Source organism: Vanessa cardui, chromosome 5, assembly GCF_905220365.1.
Source record: "Vanessa cardui chromosome 5, ilVanCard2.1, whole genome shotgun sequence".
Taxonomy (NCBI): Eukaryota; Metazoa; Arthropoda; class Insecta; order Lepidoptera; family Nymphalidae; genus Vanessa; species Vanessa cardui.
Window position 1 is genome coordinate 5,470,354 of NC_061127.1, and position 24,621 is coordinate 5,494,974.

A 24,621-nucleotide genomic window follows, 5' to 3' on the forward strand; every position below is an offset into this window, starting at 1 on the left:
ATTGATTTCATAAATGACGCATTCGTCAATTCAATTCATTTCTTCTTCGCCTCTATTCTTTTCTGATTGGATACTTGATCAGCTTTATCTATAACTGAGTTTTAATCAAAATCATATTAAAAAGATTGTATTGTAGTATATAGATTCAATATATGTATTTTAATTTTGATTCAATAGAATCATCAAAATTAATTTAACCAAATTAATGGCACATACATTTTGTTGGCCATCTATCAATATAAATATTTATATAACTGAATGAAAAATAGCCTACATACTTATCATCAAACGAATTAATATATTTTACTTTACATTGTGAAGATAAATGAATAAACTTGGCACCGAATGTTTAGTTTTATTCGCCAACATCTGTTATAAACTGTCAACCATTTTAAACGTAATAAAATATAGCGATAATATCAGTTACGTTATATTTATCAATTTATACATGGATACATGCTCATTAAACTAAATGTTAATCGCTGTATTAATAAATGAAATGCATTCTTACCTCTTTGCTTTATAAACCTGTTAGGACACCTGCGTCCATGGAAACTGAGAATTATAAAAAAATACCTTTCCATTTAATACTCAACAGTCACAATCAGTCACCTATCTAATCAAAGCTCAGCAGTTAACTTTTATTTTTATTATTTTATTATTTGCAATCCTGATTGTCAATACTGAAGCAGAAATAGATAAAGCACTCTCGCTTAAAATATTTCTTTTTACTCCTGCCTCGTGGTATCCTAGATAATAATGATCAGCAAACAGACGTCAAAACATACCTCTCATTCGCTGATTTCATGACAATTGAGAAAGGATAGTGCTTCATGCGTTTCTGCTAGATAGATACTCAGGGACCCTATTTGTCAGATTATCAGGTGTACTCTCTTATATGACGTGTAGAAGACCGCCAGGCACGCTACTTAGCGTGAAACTTCCAATTTTAGACCAAAGTAACTCTGCTCCATGAACATAAATATTCTCGCAGATTAATAAGAATAATTGGATTGCAGTTTGCAGAAGTTTTATATTGGTAATCGAGTAGAAACTGATGATGAATGAATTTTAAATGTTTTCTCTTAAAATTCCAAGCCTTAAACGATTTGAAACAATATTTTATAAAACTTAAGCTTACCTAAGAAACACTCGAAAAATAATTAATGTTATTTTACTATTTTTAGTATTTCTAAACAATTTTTATTGGGCTAATATAATATAATAATAATTTATTCACAGCGTTATGTCGATAAACCTTCATTATGCGTTTTTAAAAACCTAAACGCAATATGCTTGTCCAACTACCTTCATTAGTGTATCTTCAGACATGACACTTACTGTTATCTTAAGTATTTAGCCTATTTAGTTGAAACGGATTACCTGGTAAAATATGTGCTGGCACGTAGTCATACTTGATTACAATTTTAATTTATTTAACAATGTATATTCAATAAAAAATAGGAAAGACATATACGTATTTTGAATATAACATGTGGCCGTCTTTTTAATAAAGAAATATAATCTGAAATTTGGCAATACCTTAAGTCAGTACCGGAATAAGTCAATTTGAGAACTACTGGACATGATTGTATGTATATAGCATAGCATAGCATAGCAGTATGTATATAGCATAGCATAGCATAGCAGTTGGCTTTGTCCATCGAAAAAAGCCTATATACACATGTAAGAACAAAGTTTAAACTCCAATGAACTAGTTCAAACAAGGTATAAGGAAGTGGAAGGAAAGTAGACAAAAATCGATCAACATTACCCAAATTGAATTTTAGTTGATATTACTAAATATTATGGTATGCCTAATGGGTTTTGTTTAATCAGTTCTAATTTGTCTATTAACACCTAAACTTTTTATATGTAAATCTATTTAAAGGCTTATCGTTATTCGTAATTTCCAAATTGTAGGTCAGAATCCGGTTTTATTTAACGCTATCAGCTCAACGGAATCGTGTTTAATCAATGACCATGTGATCATGAAAAAAATACCTAAGCACCCAATGAATATAATTCGATATTTCCGCTAAACTTATTAACTTGCAATATGATAAATCACTAATTACGATAACATGGGCAAAAAATAGCTTATATATCTCTGTTCCAAAAATCATATACTTAAACGGATTAATTCAAAAATCTTTACTTAATCTTTTTTTCGAAACTTCTATTAGTAATACTGTCTATAGGATTTATCCAAACATAATTAGCTACCGCTTTCGAGAAATTCGATTCTGTGATTCGTTATTCTATTCTTGGCTTGTAGTTAGCTTCTAAGAAGCAATTTCTACTAATGACCAAGAGTCACAAACACACCAACGATTTCCGTAATTAATTCACTGAAATATTATACTAATCATTAATACGAACACCGCCCTGCAAACGCAAAAAGTCAGATATTAAAAGATGAAAAATATAATAAAACATGTAATGTCTTAAAAATTAATATAAATGATTAAAATCGCTTTGCTAAAATATATATGTTTAAATCGCTTGTAGTAGTTTTAACATCAACGGTGATTTAATGAGATAATATGACATCGCTTAAACCAGTAAGCAATTTGTATTACTGTAGTAATACAAATTGCTTACTGGTTTTACTTAAATATACTTAAATAATTAAGACAAAGTACCAAAAAGTGATAAAACATTATTATTTTACAACGTTAAACGTTATACACACATAGTTGTGTGCATATTTATACAAATTAAATCAAGAGATGATTCTTTCTGAGGACCATAATATTGACAAGCTAGTGAAAGCGAATCATGCGTCATCCACCCACGTAAATTATTCGCAATTTGTGAAATCTTAAAGTATAATGAGGATTAAACAAAATTAAACTCAGTCGCTTGAGTTAGCTGTCTACCACAAGAAGGATACGGTCTTAAAGTAAATTCTAAGTATAAAATATTAATTACATTTATTTTTAATAATTCAACTTAAAAAAGTTTACATATAGTACTATAGGAGTCATAAGGCAAGTGCACACTCAAGATATCGCATAAAGAGCCAGTAACATTTTATTGAGAAAGTTAAGACGTGTCTACGCTGGCCCTGTCTTGTATTTGTAAAGGGACACGCTGCAAATGCGGAAGCTGCGACGTGACGTCCTGGCCGCAGGCGGAATTGTTAATAGTCTCATTTATCATTACTGACGAAAGTGAAAACTGCTACTGGATACAATTCAATGGTAAACGTCTGATACTATACGGCTATTGTGTATCTGTATTTATGCCTCTGAATAGTAAAACATTCACAGTAACAATGAACATAACAAAACAAATTTCTGTGTACATTGTTATTTTAATTCATCATTATGAGACTGTTAGTGGCTTAAAAGTAATGGGTATAAAAAAAACGTAAGTTAATAATACGAATATAACTTATAAGAAAGGTACATTTTATTAGCAAATAACTGCTTCGCGGGTTATCGCGTTAATCGTTACTGTTCCACCCACGTGGGTCGTAACGTGATATCTTAAATATTTCTATCGATATGTCAAGTCGTTCTCAATTAACAGGCTATAGAACATAAGCAAATATTTTTCTGTGCCTGATTTTTACTATACTATCATGCAATTAGCGCTATCAAGCAAACTGTTTAATTTCTAAATATATAGGTTTTCTCAAATAAAACATACAAGATATTACAAAAAGGTATACTAGTTTTATTTAAACTAATAAAATGAAATTTCGCTATATTTCATTAATAAAACTATTAAGTATGCGATATCCGCGTACCACAACCGTCATCGATTACATCTTGCTCCGTAGTCTCCATTCAAATGCAAAATAGCATATTACATATTGAGTGTCGCAATATGAAATAGTAAAAGTGAAGCGCATATTGTATGGGATGTATGCAACGAGCTCAGTTATGAATCGTTACGCTAATTCATGACTTGGACGCATGACTTATTCTAATTTGTTTTTATTACCCCCACAATAATACGTAACAATTAGCATCACGCATTTACGAATCCTTTCGACAATATTTTTTATTTATTAATTTTATCAAAATATCGATTAAGATTTGATTGTAAGTTTTTTTAATCTCTATAAATCTCAACCATTAGTAACAGATAATACACATTTTTTTTTTTACTTTTTAAATATTGTCTATGGATTATACCTACCTCATTAGTTACTTAAACGTCAACAGTGCAATGATTAACGGGCCGCCTAGTGATGTATAAAGTCACAAGGTTGATCATTACCCCTTGGTTATTGCGGTCATCACATGTGGCACGCGCTTTAGGAGGGGTAAATAGGATATGTACTTAATTCCTTTTATTATTTTAAAAAACGTCCAAATTATATCTTACATAACGTACACTAGACGATTCTTGTAATTATTAACTATTTTTTTACAATATTTTAATATTGTAAAGAAATATTTAAAATGTTTAATATTAATTTGTTATAATAAAAAAATAATCTATTGATTTTCAATCAACACAAACAAATATTTGATGTTTGTTTGGTACAACGATTGTTTAAATATTACCAAAGTTAATCTAGCAGATATCAAAATATTGTATTTTCGACGCGGGTATCTATTAGATTTATAAATTGGTTTTGAAATTGTTTTATTCTAACAAAATATTGCTGTATTTAAGACTGAGACATAAGATGTAAACATGAGAAGCATTTATCTTCATAGTGTATTTCGCTGTCTGGACTTTGATTGCTCTGGATAATATAAAACAACTTCAGTATTGATTAATTAAGTTGTTATCGTTTTTCTAGTAATAAATAGTATAAAATCTCTATTTAACCAATGGTTTGCAATCTAACGTGCGCCGGCGCCAGTCGTTATTCTCGTTACGGATCAACTTTCATGAAGGTAACTGGCCCGTTCAATAAAATATAAGAGCTAAATTGACAATACGATTAATTTACGACGCTGTTGTACGACTGCTAAAACTGGTATAACTTTAATTTTTACGTAAAGGAAAGTGTTACTTAACACTTTATATTTGCAGCTTTCTGTGCAAGTGTGAATGTCTTTTTTTTTTAATATTTCAACCAAGATAAAGGTTTTATTTTATACATATTACACAAAATCTTTATTGAATACCACTTAGCAGCTTCATTTTTCAACAACTGTTGTATACTATCAAAATAAATAGGTATATTTTATTCTTAGGAGTCGAAATGGCCCATTGGTTAGAATCCGTGCATCTTAACCGATGATTGCGGGTTCAAACCCAGGCAAGCACCGCTGATTCATGTGCTTAATTTGTCTTTATAATTCATCTCGTGCTCAGCGGTGAGGGAAAACATCGTGGGGAAACCTGCATGTGACAAATTTCATAGAAATTCTGCCACATGTGTATTCCACCAACCCGCATTGGAACAGCTTGGTGGAATATGTTCCAAACCTTCTCCTCAAAAGGAGAGGAGGCCTTTAGCCCAGCAATGGGAATTTACATGCTGTTGATGTTGTAATCTTTAAATTTAACTCAAGGTTATTCAAGGGTATTATTTAAAAAGTCTTTAACAAAGGGTATAACTGTTTTTTACTGTCTTTAATGGTAGTTTTCACATTTTATATTAATTGGTAAAATAAAATCCAAACAAAATAAAAACTGTAGGAAATCCAATAATCCAATTCTGTGGTCTTCGCTGTTCGCATCAGCAAAAAACAAAAAATAGAGTCGAGCTCCATTTGATCCGGTCAACTTTAATAGAACCAATAAATCTTAAAGTACATTTCAATTACGAACTCGTATATACTTAATCTATATTAAAATTATAAATATGAAAGTAACTCTTTCTCTCTTTCAAGAAAAAGCGCTGAACCGAATTTGATGAAATTTGGTATGACCTTGAACTCCAAAAGAAGACAAGGCTACTTTTTTTACCTGACATCTGACAACCAATACTCCAAAACGCGACCGAAGCAGCAGGAGACTGGTAGTGTGCTATATTTAATTAAATGAGGTTTTTTTTATAAAAGGTTATGAAAAAAATTATATTACACAAACTAGTTTTACGCAGGACCATTTACACGAGACATACAATAAATATAAAATATTTTTTTCTAAAAAATAACACAGACTTCAAAGTGATAACTAAAAAGTAATAATGTGATTTAAACACATATTATTGAAATCGGCCGATCGTATGTAAATAATGCGGCAGGAGTATCTTCTTTCTAACTAAAAAAAAATCATCAAAATCGGTTCGTAAATGGCGAAGTAATCGACGAACTAACAAAAAAAATATATATACCGCTTGAATTGAGAACACTCTTTTTTTTAAAGTCGCTTAATAATTAATAAACTGTCAATTTGAAAAATCTTGTTATACTATTATTAATAATTTAAAAAAGCGTGTGTAAACAATGCTATACGTTGACTTTATTATAATAATTTTATTTCACGTCCATGAAATCATTATAAAACGTGTACGTATTTATGTGTTATGTTTATATTATATGATAAGGTTCAGGATATCATCAATAAATTATTTTACTGTATCACAATCTGCGTAAGTGCTTGGAAAATTTTAGCATGATATATATAATATAATAATTAATAATACATATTTGTATCGTTTAATATATACTATATTTCTGCCTGAAGAATCTATTAGGTTAAAAGCACTAGTTACGAGAGCTAAGTAGTCGATTTTAAGATAAAAAAATATTTTTTAGGATGTTTAAACTATTTCGATCAGGAAATATACTTGTTTATTACTTAGTTTAGTTAACTTGTTTTTAGTTAAAATAATCATCTCGTGTATAAATCTGGCATTCATAATTTAACTTTAAATGCATGCTTTTTATGCACCAGTATATCTAAAACTCTATACTTGTAAAGCTATTAAATAAAATGTTCATTTTTCTGCAAAAAAAATCTGTTCATCATCAATGACTCATACATTAAGAAACTTCCTATTTGTTTAGCATACTAATAAATGAATAATTTCAATTTTTTATGGATTTAAAATATATTTAAAGCAACACCAGATCTTCTATATTTAAACAAGTTCTAAGGAATAATTTCAATAAATGTGGCATTTCTTTACCTTATCAACGTGGAAGAACTAATTGCTTCGAAACCTATCGGCTTATTTAATAAAGCTATTTAATAGCTTGTACGTCGTATGCTTATGATTGTACTGGATCTTACTATCTGTACTATTTTATTTTTTAATAATTATCAGGTAACCTCTGGCCCTCATAACATGTTATCAATTAATTAACTATTAACATATTAAAATATTGGAACATAATACAAATGTTATGAAAAATACAACATATCTATTAATTCTATAATGTTAAATTGTGATGTTTTATTTAAATGAATGCTCAGTTATCATTTGGCAGTTGTAATGGAACAAACTGTTATGTGCTTTTACGTGTATTTAAAACAAATAAATAAAACGTGGAGTATAACTGTGTCAAGTTTACGAAAAATACGCAAAAATGCTTTTAATCAAACATCTTTATTATTTATATAAAGGTAATACATATTTTAAATTATTTCTTTAACTACAAGTAAAACATAATATAATATAACAAATAAATATTATAAAAAAGTATAAGAAGAATTTGGGAATATTTTTATGTTAGATATATAGCCCGTTTATTGAAAAATCTTTACTGAGACTTACGCTGTGAGAAACAGAAATTGACCCTATTTTTATGTACTTTTTTTTGTGGTCTATCTTATATAAATCTATTTTACTTGACGCCGATACTAAATCACTTTTTATACGCTATAAAGTATTCGCGACGTATGTTATTCTTACACATGTATCACTCGCTTTTCAAACGCGATTTTGCTCGAAGCAACGACAGAATTACATCTGTCGTGGTCACGACCTGACACTGACAAACAGACGTATAAAAAACGTACACCCGCGGAATGAAAGAGTTGTAAATTAAATCACAAAACAATTTTCAAAATAATAACACTCAACCTCAATACGATTCATCGGAATAATTTTCTTAGATCGTCGAAAATATGTATTTGTCTTTAAAATGTCCACACCTGACTTTCTGATGAAAGCTGAAATGTTTTATTTTATACTATTTCAACTAAATTTCATTTATAAATACTTTGGAATAAGAATTCTAGTAGCAGTAGTGTCAGGCCACAAATGTCCCACTGTCTAGCAAAGGCCATATTTCCTGTTGAGAAGAAAGACTTAAAAAGATAGAGGGTAGCGAATATTCATATGTCCGATTTTCTACTGAAAAATGAAATTCTCACCATATCAATTATGTATTCCAAAAATCTTGGACATTTGTTTAAAATCCAAGTACTTCATCAACTGGATCATCAATCCTCTATCAGTTAATAATAATATGTAATAAATACAACAACAAAATTATGAATTGATGTCAGATACAGTTTGTTTTGTAACAAAATAACAGGACACGAGATAAAATTCATTGACAGTAAATGTTTTGTATTCTTAGATATTGTTATTATTATCCTATTATTCATTCTCATACAACAATACTTCCAAAGTCGAACTACAATCCCTCTTTTTTCACCAACTTCAAATTCCGTAAGTTACATACCTATTGTGTAAATGAACTTTATCTAGTAGGTGGGAAGGCCGAATGTAATTTATACAAGACAACAAACAATAAACTTGTATTTGCATATATGGTTTTATCGGCAACGATTTGCACACAATGTTTAGAAACAAACGGTGCCGATGTTTTGCTTTCTGCCTCGCGCCTGCTCTTGCGCCGTCTGGGAACAAAACTGTTATTGCTTATATCGATAAATCTATTCTTTATTTTGACAATGAACACGTCTATTGAGGATAAATCAATGCATATGTTAATATTTACAATGGAAGCATACATTTTATAATAATCATAAAAATTAAAATATGCAAGGAATATGTGTATAATGAGCAATAGAGTTTTAACTGTAAAAATATTTACATGACGAATCTATGTAATCTTTTTACATTCCAAACTTTTTTCGATTCAAAATAAAATATTAAGAGCAAAGTAAAATGTTTCAAGTACACTAACGAATACTAAGGTTTTTTTAGGTATACAAGAGAACATATTTAAGGTATTTAAACGTTGACGAGACAAAACTCTCCTAGTGAATTTCTGCCAAATACGTTTACAACACGAAAGATACATTAAGCTTCGTATTACACTCACATTTACGGTACAATTCTTCTACTTATGTATATACTAACTATATATGTGATTTTGGTTTCTTCAAAATATCATATTATTAGATAAAATATAAACGACAAACACATGCTCACTTTGATCATTTTACCCTACATTTGAGCAGTATAAATTAGATATATACCCGCGTTTCGGTCTACTGTTCACCATACAAACCAATATTGACATTCTCTTTGTCTACTAACTGACGACTAATCTCTTTGTGCTGGATGTTCTTTTGTGTCCTTTAGTCTACCGTGACATTTACATTCCTCTGCCGTTATTAAAATGCTTACAGATATCGAAGTTGACTTGAAAAATGCTTTTAACACATTCGATATTTTCTCAACAAATATAATCATTTATAGTCAGAAATATAATATCATATTCAAATATGATTAAAGTTACGAGTTTAGTTCTAAGTTATACCTCCAAAAAAATCTGGTATAACGCACAAATTTCATATATGTATTACAATTTCTATACTTATACAAACATTTGTATTTATTTTAGAAAACGAACTTGATCAACTAATTTTGATTGATGTTTTGCTTTATTATTTCTAACTTTGAGTTATATATTATACCTTAAGTTAGGACCTTCATCGACTTGGGTCAATATCACCACATGCTCCTCTACTATCGGTGACATTTTCGGCCTTGACTGCAGGCTGGGCCGGTCCACTTTCATGCAGTTTGTATGCCATCGCCCGCGTATTGACAATGTTGCGCTGCAACATTCTGTGAGGCGCGTACATCACATAGATATTACTAGAAAGCGTTCCAGACGAATCATGTCTCTGGGCCACCAAGTAGGAACTTTATAAAGTTCTTAACTAGATCTTAATATTATATTGTAGGAAATTTCCACTCGGTTAATGCGAGACCTTCAAGTTCTTGAAAGGCATCTTATGTTTACAGGGAATTTTATAGAGGGTAAGCGGCACATTGTGTACCATACAACTTTATACTTATTCCACAATGTAATATTTACTTTCGCCTTGTTTGACATTTTATAAAATTAATAACTTTACAAGACTGTAACACAAGTAAACACAGCTTAAGAACACATATCTGAATGTTATTATTATATTTATATTTAAATTAATTTCGTGATGACATTTTTTAACGAGAAGAGCAAAGTTTAATGTGACACAGATGTCTAAAGTTGGTAACTTTCTTTGTCGAACAAATATTGTTGCCTACTTTTCGTGAGGTCAGCGAAACTTCGTATGAGAGTTTATGATTTGCTAATCAATATAAATTAATTGCAGTATACTTTGTAAGATACCGTAACTTTGTAAGTTAATTCCCACGACAAGTCAAACTTAGTTAGAAAAGCTAACAATTTCGCCACGCCCGGATGTTTAGAAAACGTCTTTGTTGATTTTCTGCTTTATGACTTAGAGACACTTAGATCTCATAAAATATATGTATATAATTTATGTAATAATATTATGCCTAACTCTAAAGACATTTGCCAATATCATAGACGTTAAATTATTTGCCAAGATCATTAATAAATAAATTTCTGTTGTGTAATTGTTACAAATTAAGAACATACTCAAAGACAATCTAGAAAAACACATTGTAATCCTTAAATTGGTTCATGGTCTCTAGATGCACACTATTTATCATACTTATCAAGCTACTGAAGCATATTAATTAAACCGCTTCCTGGTTACGAGATCAATTTGAAGCTAGCTCAATGGACTTGCAGAATAATTCAGAAATTTTGTCCAGAATTTTCTATACGAATACTATTTTCATAAATGTCATTTTGATAAATTGTGAATGTATGGTATATAGATAAAATATATTCCCAATTAATGATTTTCGCTGTTGCATAAAAAAATATAATGAAAAATTGAACGATGTATTTTTAGATAGCTAACGATGGCTATTTTTTCAACGTTAATTGAACCATAATAATTAAAATTTAGTAGAGCCAAAGCGCAATGAATAGAGCAAGTAGATATTAACAAAAAATCGAATAAATACCCATGTATTTTAATAGTATTTTATAATTTAATATCCTGCGATCTATGATGAAAGAAAAAGTCGTGAGGAATCCCGCATACTTCGGAAGAAATCATACCCACGGGCTCTTAGTGTAACAGCGTGGTAAAGTCCAAATATTCCTCAATAGAAGAATATTTACGTGTTGTTGCTATATAATTTGTTTCCTGATTGCAGGACCGAGCCGGTGCCGGGCCCGCTATAATGTAAGCGGCGCAGGACAACGTGCGTTTTCCTTCAAGGTAAGCCTCTTTGCTTATAAAAGTAAAAGCGCTCAAGGATTTTACGGACTTGGGATTATACGCGTTCTATATACGTGGAGTAATTGTGCGTGGACATAACATTTCTTTCTTTAGTGATCATTATTTTCGTATTAAATTTAGACATTATTAAATTACACTACAGATTAATAATTTTTAAAATGATTTGGGTATAAGCGTATTGCGCTGTTTAATGTTATAGTTATTTTTGAGGTCATGTTTAAAGTGTAACTTAGTTAGTCATTTTAATGAAACTGATATACAATATTATATACTATCACAAGAAATAAAATCTAAATGATAACCAATAACTATGATAATGTCCATCACACATTAAGTTACAAATAGTACGCAGTGAAATAATAGTTGTTAAATATGATTTATTTCTATACACTAAATTTTATTTTATAAAATAACGATCCATAGCTCGTTAATTGGTTTTTGATATAAATAAAATACGCATATTTTAACACAAGATCACGTGACCCGAATGCTGCATAGATATATAGGTAAATTAATTGTGTAGATAAAAATAACAATATCGCAATTACCTAATACCTTCTTTTTTCTTGCTTCGTGGTTAAATTAAAAAAAAAATCTTGGGTAACTGGCCCAAACCGGAAAAGTATTTAGATTAAAGGGTAGCACGTTCAGGTAACCTTTACAGACGATGTCTGCATATTCATCGAGCAGGGCGCGACGCGGCCATGAATCGCGGTGTATTTGTGACCAAATAAACACGTCGCATTAAGGCACGAAAACAACTTAACAATTTAAAGTAAAAATTTATATTTTAACATATCTTGCAATAGTTATTGTTCATCGGGTCCAAACTTATGTTGGACCTTTTTTTTTATAATATTAACTAATTGGCAATTGATAGCAAGTGCCCAAATTGCCGCTACCCTTACTATACTACTATTTCACTCACCCTTCCAACTAGAACACTGTTATATATATGTAACAGTACTATATAAGATATATAGAAATTGAATAGATGGTACCTAGTCAGAAAATCAGCAACCTCCTAACCAGCTCTACAGCTAAGTAAACTGGGAGGCTAAACCATTAGAAAATTGTCCAAAGGCATGTCATTGCTAATGTTGATAACGCTGACATGATACGGCATTTATTAAATGCGTATGTTATATTGTTTACATTATTCTTAAAAAAATGTTAAGAAATGTTATTTTACTTCTTATCGTTATACAATCAAAGTCCGTGTAATACACGTCTCATTTATCTTGATTTTATCTAAATAAAGAAGGCCGTTACTGGACACTAACTACATACTACATACTGTCACAGTTGAAAATCATGCTTAATACAAAGCATGATTTTCTTTATCTTATAAAATACTTTATATGATATTACTTTTAAATATGGAACGTGGCTTTACTCGATCGAATTAACAAAGTTATCTAAAATTTTGCAAATGGTTTTTTTTAAAGCAATTAAATTATTTCAATGAAGTAGAAATCAGTCCAATGGAGTATAACGGTTTTACTAATTGTTAAAACGTTGCTACAGAAAAATAACTGTTATATTTAGGTGTACGCTTGTCATATCCAGTTGTCGAATCACCTAATCAGAATAGTTGCAGTGGGTAACAGATTTATAATAAAATTGCGCTAACGACCAATAAAATAAAAACAGGTTCGAAATTACCCACACAAAAATAACCGTTGTGAATACAGTATATGTGTCGTTATAAGATTTATTTTTTGTAAATTAAGGAACTAAATCTCATTAAAAATAGAATATTTTTCACACTAATACAAAACGTGTTGCGGCCAAAACAAAATCTAAAGTCATTATGTCTCCCTTCCCGGATATAATACCAAAAGTATAAAACTATTTCATATGAAACACATTGTTCTGTACCGTTACTGAGATAACTCTATGTAATAATCCTTAAAAGTCTTTTAAACAACTTTTCATAGATATAGTAAAAAAACTTATTTATACATTCAACTCGCCCGTAGAAATTTATAGTGTATTCCCTTTTTTTTAATATTTCCAGTGTTACATACAAAGACCGACGACCGACAATATTTTAAAACATTATGAAAACTAATTTCAAATCGTTAAATTAAACAAAACTTTTACAAATTGTACGTACTTTTGTATAAATTGCTTATAAGTAGAGCGTTTTAAATCAGGGAGACTTGGATTATAAAGGGAGATGAATGGATTATTTTTATAAATAAACACACTTTACCGACCGTTCCATGCGTCGCGTCGGGCGTCGGAGGCCGACATCCCACTACGCACTTCACTGATTAGGATTTGTTTGCTTTTGTTTTGGACATTGATGCCGCGCATTTGTTACAATGCTTTATATATCTTCCATTAATGTGTTTCAACGTTCACTCATCACTCCATATTTAAATACATTATTTTGAGTCGATTAGCCCTCATGAATGTACGAATTCATTTATGTACGCACATATATTTAAAATTTTTTTAAGCCATTTATCTCCATAACGAGCACGATCAAATATATATTTTTTGTGTATTTTTAAATGTGTATAATGTTATATAATACTTAAAAGCGCTAATTCTGCTAAAATTGTACATGTTAAGAATATGTAATTACTAAATTTTTCTATCGTGAAATACGATTTCCATTCAATAATAAAGTAGGCACTTGTTTTCTCCGTGCGTAGAGAACATTTTTTTCGCGCTAAAAAATAATCAAGTTTGCACGATACGAAAGCTATCACAAAATATTGAAACGATAGTGAAATGTCACACATGTTCAACATTCATTCACTGGGTCGACAACTGCTCTTGGCAGTCACCGACACACTTAACGAAGAGTGACAAAATACTTGAATAAAAAACTAATCTCATTAAAAAAATATATTTTGAGCATATTACGATGTAAAAACTGCTTTTGGAGTTCAACATTCATAAAATGTTTTTATTAAGCCACGAATATGATGGAAGATTGTAGACAAAAATAAACTTACCCGTACTTTTCAACTGATAAACTTATTGAAGCTGGTTTAAAATTCTAACAAACATTCGATCACGTACTCATTGGAACTAAAATTGGATTAGGGTGAAAGAACCGTCCGTGAAAACCTAGAACGCAGTACTTGCACATAATGTTATGAGAAATAATTCCATTTGTTATCATAATTATCTCAACCCTATATTTATAATTAATCAAATATATTTGTTAAAGATATTAACATAATCGCTTACAAAATCCAAATTTATTTCTGATGCATCACAGTCATTTTAACAATAGGAGAGTAAAAGCCTATGTTGTGTTTGGCAACATTTAAAAAAAAAAGTAAATATTACCTCATTTATACCATCATTGATTGAAAAAACTATAAGTCGCAGTATGTTCTTTATTTGTCCTTATTTATTAAACCTCTGCGGAGGGCCAATAAATACTTTTTTGCATTACAGCTAAAGAATTCTCATTAACAGTCCGGAGTAAATTGTTAGTTTTATACTCTTGTGCCATAGAAAGCACGTAATGCCATTGGTCCTCCGCCTTAACTCGCGATGTTTTCAAACTGCCGTAGCGTCTTATTATGAGATTTTTATAACAGGGAATAGGGTGTTACTGTGTGAGCAAACACTAGTGCAGTAATATTATAAAACTACTTTTATAACATTCCTAAAAAAAACAACGACTATCGTCACGTTTTCGTAAATTATAGATTGACATTGACAAATCAATAAATACTAAAAAGTTTAAACAAATATACTTCATACTTTTTTGAGAAATATGTATCTAACTTATGATAAATTAGTATTAACTTTTATAGACTGCAACATAAGACAAACGTACCGCATACTAGTGTTTACTGTTGGAATTTAACTAATTAGTGTAATAGCTCTCAATGAAAGCTTCAATTAGCATCACAGTTCTGTTGAACGTTCCCGTTACATTGTTTTGTTTTGAACTATGTTTATTTGGGTTTTAAACTGATTTGTAGATTTAACAATATTGCATTAAATAGTTAAACTTATTAAAAAGCAAATTAATATAATAACCGTTTGATCAATTGGAATCAATTGTTATGAAATGTTATTTAGCAATAATTTGGACCGTGTTAATTCGTTCGTTATTTGAAAGCAATTTGACGAGTTATTCATTGTGTAAATAATCAATATCCTGTCCGTGAAGCAAGCAGAGTAGTTACCTAATATGCATATTCGGTCGACATCGTACTTGTCCAGCCAGCGATAGCAAATGGACTACACTTTCTCACCACGCTGTCCACTTGATTATCATACAATGAACGTTAATGGATATGATAGCCACACCTTCAATAGAAATTATTACTTCGGTCAAAAATTTACATACATAAAAAACTTCTCAATAATTTAAGAAATAAAATGATCCCACATAACAAAAGTATTTGTTTCTTAAATTAAGATATCCATCTATATCTTTTTATTTGTATACCCTCCTACAAAGCAAAGGTTTATTCATTTAAATAGTAATACGTTGACGGAGTACCTGCATTCTACTAGGATATGAATATTAAAAAAATATAAACGTTAAATAAGAATACGTTCACATATCCTTGATCCTTTATCCATTTACATAACAGCTGTCAGTCCTCGTGAGGGCGTAGTAATGCAGGCCAAGCGTGACTATAGAAAGTTAGCAACGCACGTTCCCCTACATGTTCAATGTTGTTGATTCACGCATTCGTATTAATTAAAGGAAGTAGACACATATCTAAATAGGTAGGAGCGTTAGAGTGTATTGAGGATAACGTGACGCTTTATGGACAGTTGTTAGTGCGTGTCAATCAACAGAACCGTCTTCACTACGTGGATATAATTAACCGAATGCTTATCATCAATGCTTTAATGCAGTTTTAAAATGTACGAGGTTCACTGAATGTTCTCGGAATCACTCGACTTGTATTCTCACTGGGAAGCTATTTGTGTGCAACCCTGCGCTCGCGCACCTCTGTTCCGCGACTTTCGTCTCTCTCTCGCATACGTGTCAAGGTAGGGTTCAATAATCGAAGATTTGGTTCGCGCAGATAATAATATATCCCAACGGAATACCCATCATGAGTCTGGTTTATATTAACTGATATATGATTTTCATTAGGTCACAGCAGCAACGATCTTGAGACATGACACATGATGCTTTAAAGATTGATATAATTAAAAAACTCTCAACTGTCTGCAAATTAAGCTCTCTGGCAAATAACATGTCTAAAATAAGTAATCTTCAATCAAGCACCCATTGAAACACGGTTAAATCCCGCGAGGCGCTTCCGTGTGCTCGGCCACAACGTCGGCGCCTGGAGAGATCATTGCCAGATGCTGCCAATAGATCGCGACGGGGTCAACAGCCACTGCCCTTGTTTTGCGCACTAAATTAATAACTCAAATATACCAAACTGGCATTAGTTTTGCATTTCCCACGAGTCAGGGGTCAAAGTAAATTACATTGTTTAAAATTTTTCCAAGCGATATTATCAGATTTTTTTTCATCCCATGGTGAGCTATAATTATTAAATCTTAGACACATTTTAATTAAAAACAATTCGTTTATATATTCCTAAGATATTTCTAACATAAAAAACTGTTATATTCAGTTTTATTAAATATAATTAAATGCTAAACCAAAATAACATATAACAGTTTGTACATAAAAATAAATGAATACCTAAATTTCTTTAAAGCCAAAGGTAAATGGCGCCATGATGACAGAACATTTTAAAACACACATGTTTAATTTTTTGTCAAATGATTTCGCATGTACCCTTAGCTCACCCTTGAAAGCACTTAAGAACCAATGAAAAGCATTCCAATCCTAAAAAGCCGTAATTCGATAAGACCTCACGCTCACATGGCCGCTCGTATTCAATTATTCTCTTCTTAAATTGTATCAATGTTACTAATAAATACAATATAAAATTTCGAATAAAAAAAATGCACCTGTTTTAAGATAATAAAACTTTTCCTTCCAATCGTAACTGTTAATCTTTTTTTTATTAATGAAAAAATAAATATAATTCTATTTCTTGTAAGATCAAAATTTAAACCGCCACCGAAGTTGTGCGAAAATTCTCCTAAAGTGCGTAAATGTTTGAGTAAAACTAGTTTAAAGTTTAGTGGCTATGTTTATCCCATTCGAATTCATAACATAACTCAAATTACATAAGTTTCATAATGTTAATTCTTTATATTTAAAACTAGCGACCAACTCCGCAAGCTTTCAGTGCTGATACTAAATATGCTACAGAATGTCTTTATATAAAACTTTCACCTTTTTATTGATCATATTATAAGGATAAGAATTAATATATTGTTGCTTAAAATCGTTTCTTTAATAAGGTATTATTTCTCTTAAAAAGTAAAGGGTTAAAAATGGTAATTGTGGGTTATCCCTAAGAAATACACATTAGCCCCGCGCTAACTTTTGTAGGCGTTTTTAAAGTGTACAAAACTATATTACATTATTTTGACCTACAGCGTAGAGTTCAGCCAGTGTTTGCAATATAAGCGAAAAAAAAGTGTTTATATACGACATCACATTAGAAACCTCTAAAATTATCATTGTTTATCCTACTATATTATGCTGTATTATACATATAAAGCTTCCTCTTGAATCACTCCATCTACATATGAAAAAAAATCAAAATCCGTTGCGTAGTTTTATAGATCTAAGCATTCACAGGGACTGACAGAGCGCGTGAAGCGACTTTGTTTTATACTATGTAGTGATGCTTAGAATAGATTTTCGCAGTGCACTTAGCACTTGGAAATTTTAGTGTATCTAGTTGTACTTATGTTTTTATTTGACTGAACGTAACATGATTTTCGCCTTTAAATTTGAATAAAAGTAATAACCGCAAAAAGGTCAACTCAATATCATAGTCCCAACAATAATGCTCACTAATTCCAAATTATATCATCAATTTCTCAATAACACAAATCACATATATATATAAAATATACGTAACTCATTAGCCTAACCGCATCGTTTGTCATGAAGCTATTGAGTTAATGGAAAAGGCCATACCTTGATCCAGTTCACCACTTGATAAGTTCTGGATTATTCGCTATCTCTTACCTCCTGAGTTGCGTGCAATAAATAACTGTTCTTTGAAAATAAATATGTACTATTAAATTACATTTGAATTACGTTTTGTATTTATTATATACCTTTTTATAATTAATAATTTGATTCATATTCGAATAAAGCGATTAATATTTGTGTATACATTACATACAAATTATATTTTTAGTTACATTTTTACATCTGGATTTCGTTCACATTTTTATTTAAAAATTGTAAGCATAATAAAAAGTCTGTAATTTCGGGTCGTTCTTCTTACTCAATTGATGTTAGGTACAAAAATATATTTTACTTTATATTCTTTGTGTCTTTTCAGGTGTTTGCGATGTGGTTTCCGTGGATCACGTTGCTGGTGTCGTGTGCACTGGTGGGAGGGGAGCAGACTGAGGAGCCGGTGGCCACTACCACCCGCGCACCGCCGCGCACTCTCGACAGGCAAGCGGGTGAACTAGCTTGGCGCACCTGGCTCCAAAGCCCTGAAGATGGAAATCAAAATGCTCCACCTAGAAGAATAACTACGAAGTCTCTTTTCATCACTCCACTAGTTTGCCCAAAAGGACACCGACTCGATGGAACTGCTTGCGTCCAGGTAAAAATACATTTAAATGCAAAGGATTCATTATTTAATCAAACTATCATCTTTTGCTTTTTTACACTACTCGAGAATAAAATTTTAACAAATATTTGTCATTTTAAGGTGGTGACAGTAAACAAAGCTGACCATGAACGCATCTTATTAGAGCAATTAAATGCTCTTTTTACTACGGCTCCCAACAACGGCGATGTACTCTATGACTATGGCGACGAAGATCCGGGACCCCTGCAATTGTCCATACCGATTGGCCTAGATCCGCAAAGCTCACCGCAAGATCCGTCTATACAGGTACCGTAACGCGATACTATTTGTTTTCAAAAATAAACATTTTATTGCTTTTTAAAAAATATCAATCTTATATTAGAAGTTTGTACTTTTTTAAAACTTAAAATTAAATAAAATATTATACATTATATTTTATATTGCAGGCCCAAGATATACAGCCGAACTTCGTAAAAGTCGACAAAAAAGGCGATAATACTGATAGTAGCATTGAGGCTGAATTAGAACTTTTAAAACTACAGCAAGCTAAACTAAACAATACTATTTCACAAGACGGCAGTAATATTCTATCCCATAACGTATTACACAATTTGCTCTCTTATTCAGATAAGCCTAAGAGAGATAGTCCTATGGTTAATTCCACTGAGATTGAAACACAGTTAAATAACACGGACGAAGGCCAGAAAGAACTAGTGTTTGGCCATGTAAATATTGATCCTGTAATTTATGATACAGAAACTCAGAATAATCAGGATCTTATCTTGGAATCCGAAACGAATAAGGCAGACGCAGGAAAATTAGACAAGGAGAAAGCTGATAATAATAAAAAATCGCCTACAAATTTGGACTTATCTAATTCAACTGTATTAGTCTTAAAAAAGGACTCAGAAGATACAAAATTAAGCCCTGAAAATGATTATTCTGATATTGGTGAAGCTATTAAACTAATAAGCAGATACGCCGAAGTTTCAACAGACGATAATTTTGCCAAAGACGATAAGAAACTTTCTTCAACAGAAGAAGACAGCGTATTAGGGACACGTACAAAATTACAATATAGACGCAACAAGCCAAAGGTATCAGATAATTTAAAAGATCCGGAGACTCATGCTTCAGATATAATCCTAAAGGGAGACGCGACAGTTGAAAAAATATTTCCGAAAAATATTGTATACTACAGATATCCTTGGCCAAGTGAAAATGCTGATTCACCACCACCTAACTATCCTTTTCGACATCTACAAGACTATTGGCCCGGACGTAGTCAAATTGGAGGAGTATATAACACAATGCATGAAAATCCGAGACGACATCATCATTCATATCCTCATTATTTTCGACCCCGTGGTTCTACATATGCGGATTATCCTGAAACTCATCTTGGACTTCAAGAGACTTACCCTGGACTTCGGCGATATCCACACAAGATTGCTGAACGTAATCCTAGTCCAATAAGATCTCACGCTAACAACCAAGACTTGTACAGCCTGCTAGGCTTAAGGCATTGGTTTAGTAGTGAAGGAGCATCGAAAAGATAGTTTGTTTTGCTATGATTTAGACAATTGGATGTTACCCGACGTCATATAATGGAAGCTATGGGAAATTGTACTCTACGCACATTCAAACTTTATACCCTTATTGGATTTCGTGTCTACTAATATTATAACTTAATATAAATGTTAGTCATATCTGCCATAGCTTTCAATATATATAGCCTATTTATTTTAAAGCCAAATATTACAGTCATAGTTTTGTAAAATTTTTTGTTAGCTGTTTTAAGTTCTTGTAAATATTCTTGCACTATACCTAAGCGTTTAATAACTTTTGCTCCTGAAATTTTAATTTTTATCAATTAGTATTATCGTTGTTTTGTATTATGTAAATTGTTGTATTACTAATTTATGTTTATTTGATGTATATTTCTTGTTGTCGTGACTCTTGAGATAGTCATACGTATTGCAAATTTATGGTTCTGGAGACACCATACGAATTCATGGCACTGGTTTGCCTGTTTAAATAATGATTATGTGGATGTTTATTATATTTAAGTACTTATGTAGATAAATCAGCTGACCTAAGTTGTTTTGAGTATACTTAGATTTAGAATATCTTACTAGACCATTTTATTTATCAAGAAAGTAAATTAATTCAAATTTCGGACATTTTAAGCCCACCTACAATCAATACAAGCATTACAAGAAATAATGAGAAAGTGAATATACGAATCTTCAGTACCTTAAATATTGCAACTTATAACCAGCTATAATCCTAATATAATCACAATGGTACACATATTTCGTTTCACTTATCATTGGGTCTGTAACATCTACTGGTATACTGTACCTTAAAATGGTTTATTTAAAGCAAATTATCTTCTCTTATTTGTTATGCTACTACCGAACTATTACTCATATATTGATCCCACCAAAGCTTAGTTTAAGTGTTAGATATATAACCGCGAAACATTATTATTGAATGCTACTATTTTCGTAGGGTTTTAGTATGATAAATGTATTCTTGTGTATTTTTTTACTCAATATTGTATGCTAAATGATTAATCAAATCTTATTAATATAAAGAGGCACGTAAATAATTTATGATAAAAATATTTTAAAATATTTAGTGATGATTATTGACTTTTTAGATGCATGGTGATAAAAAATACTTGCCATAAATATTTTATTACTCATATCTAATTCTTAACCAGTGTTATTGCATTTTAAATTAATAAATACAAAAACGGCGTCTGTGTGTAATGTATTTATTACAATTTAAACTTTTTGTATTCAAATATTTGATATATAATTATCATCAATATTTAGGGCCTTCATCAAATTAAAAACTTAAAAATATACTAACTAGACAAAAAAATAAATAAGCAAAGGTCCTCAAATATTACTCATAAAATATTGTGTCAAATCTGTACTGTACAAATAATAGCTGTAAGAATAAAATAAATAAAGTTATATGTAGAGAATACTTAACTTACATAGCTATTAAATATTAATATCCAAATGTGCTTAATATTCCATTTGATGAAAAACAAACATAGAAAATTATCAATGCCAGTATTTTATTGTAAATATAAATGTGTTAATAAAATATTTAAAATGAAATTAAACTACTCATTTTATTTCTTTAAACATATTGTAAATAAAACAAATATTTTTCGCATTCAAGATTTTATTGAAAAAAAATATTAAATTTTCTTAATAACACTGTTTAAATTGATATTTCCTACAGGTAGTCAAATTAACATAATATTGTTTAATTAAACAATATAACCTGAGCTTGCACATACTTATACCAAAAATGAGTAATGGGTAACTAAACATAATAAGGAACACATAAAATGTCAAAAACCATTCAAATTTAACAAAAAACTACTTACACAAGAAATTTGTACAATATATCACAACAATAGAATTAGCAGTGCAGAAAAATCATACAAATGAAGATGATTTCTAAACAAATTTATTGACATTAAAAGTTAAGGAATAGACTAAATTAATTGATGAAGTATTTACATACTATTTAATGAGTTATATTACATGTAAGTATATGCAAAGACAGGCCAAACAAACATTATTGTTCATAAAACATTGATCATGGTATCAGATAATATAATGAGATCTCTCAAAGATACTCGACATAGTCATTGTAAAGGATATTAAATAAAATAATGACTCAAAGAACACGTAAGTACTATAAGAAACAAATATCAATCCAATTTCAGTATCCCTACTGCATTTTCATCTGAATTCATAAATTTGGATGCTGTGTTCTGGAACATGACTTAAAGTCAGTGATTGAAACCTGTAAAGATTTTTTTTTATTGAAATAAAATTCAGTGTAACAACAGTATTAAATTAATAACCTAATCTAATCTTTCTAATTCTGGAACTAGAAACAAAATACTATTTATAGGAAACTATAGATTAATTATGTAAATTTACTGTAATCAAAGGAACAAAAAAAAAATTAATTTTTGAGGTTGGTGGTGTATTGGCAACATAAGGAATGGTAATATTTCTAATAGCACCAGTCCCAGGGTCCCCAGTTACCAGCAAATAGAGCATTTGCCATTCTCCTACTATATCTATATATTTGTGATAAATGAAAAGTTAAATTACTTAATCTATTCAATTATAATGTTTTTCCATAAATACATAAATATTACTTACCACTCAGAGCTTCTGTGATAATAATAGCCTTCTATAGTAGCTGCCGATTTGTGAAAGCATATGTAATAGAACCCAGCAAAGGAAGCACCATTTATATCCTTTATTGTATGATCTGGCACTAAAAAGTGTTCCTTCCATCTCATAAACACATAGTCAGCCTTTTCAAGAGAATCATAATCAAATGAGTCCGAGTTGAATGTCTTTAAATATGGTACAAATAGGTCAAACTTGCTCTGTAAAGATAACATTGATTGTCTCAGTAGTATAATGTTTATTTATAATTATTGACTAATGATTTTCAACTAAATAACAATTATAGTAAATATACCCAGTGTTTTCTATCAACATCTTCATCTGCATCCCACTTTCTTGTCAAAAAAGGATATTTTGCTGATATAATTTCGCCATCAAAAAATGTCGTTAAAGTTGGAAATTCTTCTGTTAAACCTTTTATTTTTAAATATCCACAAAGGTACGAATTTTCTTCATCGACATGCTGTAATTAATAGCTAAATCTTAATCAAAAACAGTAACACATATCACGAATACATTCAACCATGAACGCATCACAATATATTTGTACCATTTTACTTTTACCGCTTAATACATTATCTAAATAATAACTGCTATGTAAGCACTCTCCAGAACTTTAATAAATTTTCAAACATCACGTCATTTATTAATTTTCAGTTTTTGCGTATTTGTTTTTAACACTAACCTGCAATACAACTTCTACTTCGTAAGAATTTCCCTTAGACTTTTGATGCCCTTGAAATTTTGAGCCGTTGTAAAGAAGAGACTTTGTTACGCCAGGTTGTTTTGAATTAGCTGGTGGTGGTGGAGTAATATCAACTTTAACGGGCATTATTATCCATCAAAACGATGACCCAGCTTGTGTATGATAAAAGTATGTTATTGACAGACAATTGATACTGGGCACACAGCCAAGTAAACCTCAAAACTGATGACAGTTGGATTTGTTTCTTTCCAGTATATTCGATTTGAAACTACGTGAGATATTATTTCCATTTCTTTATATCATAATAATTGAAGGGGGCTAATAGGTCTTCCACTTTCGTAATTTTAATTAGTTTTAAATGGTTAACTTAAATTTTACTGGAATTTTATTGCTAGAAGTGAAAGCTATACACACTTTCGACAGACTATATAAACGTTGTTTTTATAATTATAATGAAATAGATTAAATACTATTTTAATATTTAAGAATTAATGTCCAATATATAAACCAGATACCATTTACTGTATTAAGTAATATTCATTATTTTATTGTAAGAAATAGAGCGCACGGG

General features: G+C 30.5%; 2 protein-coding genes across 3 annotated transcripts in view; one reads left to right on the top strand and one right to left on the bottom strand.

The window, feature by feature from the left end:
- LOC124529669 overlaps window positions 1-22,201 on the top strand; it is a 34,208-nt gene extending 12,007 nt beyond the window's left edge. The window contains exons 1-5 of one of the 2 annotated variants that reach the window (XM_047103511.1): window positions 7,360-7,488; window positions 11,369-11,433; window positions 18,846-19,118; window positions 19,227-19,412; window positions 19,553-22,201. In XM_047103511.1, coding sequence (XP_046959467.1) covers window positions 7,452-7,488; window positions 11,369-11,433; window positions 18,846-19,118; window positions 19,227-19,412; window positions 19,553-20,665 — 1,674 coding nt within the window. In that variant the 5' untranslated portion in view covers window positions 7,360-7,451 and the 3' untranslated portion in view covers window positions 20,666-22,201. Of the gene's footprint in view, window positions 1-7,359; window positions 7,489-11,368; window positions 11,434-18,845; window positions 19,119-19,226; window positions 19,413-19,552 lie in introns of those variants that run through there. The other variant, XM_047103512.1, reaches the window with a different exon arrangement.
- Window positions 22,202-22,399: 198 nt separating this feature from the next.
- Window positions 22,400-24,479, bottom strand: LOC124529670 (glucose-induced degradation protein 4 homolog). Its single transcript, XM_047103514.1, has 4 exons — window positions 24,030-24,479; window positions 23,640-23,807; window positions 23,312-23,544; window positions 22,400-22,943 (listed from the first exon to the last, which is right to left on the bottom strand). The coding sequence occupies exons 1-4, from the start codon at window positions 24,174-24,176 to the stop codon at window positions 22,880-22,882; spliced, it is 612 nt and encodes a 203-aa protein (XP_046959470.1). The 5' UTR covers window positions 24,177-24,479; the 3' UTR covers window positions 22,400-22,879.
- Between the last annotated feature and the right edge of the window lie 142 nt (window positions 24,480-24,621).

What these genes read in the sequence shown, in the direction of transcription:
- LOC124529670 (XM_047103514.1), bottom strand. Translation starts at nt 24,176, where the DNA reads ATGCCCGTTAAAGTTGATATTACTCCACCACCACCAGCTAATTCAAAA. An exon ending in ATGTTGATAGAAAACACTGG is followed by an intron (nt 23,545 to 23,639) that starts GTATATTTACTA and finishes TTATCTTTACAG; the next exon opens with AGCAAGTTTGACCTATTTGT. An exon ending in TATCACAGAAGCTCTGAGTG is followed by an intron (nt 22,944 to 23,311) that starts GTAAGTAATATT and finishes AAATCTTTACAG; the next exon opens with GTTTCAATCACTGACTTTAA.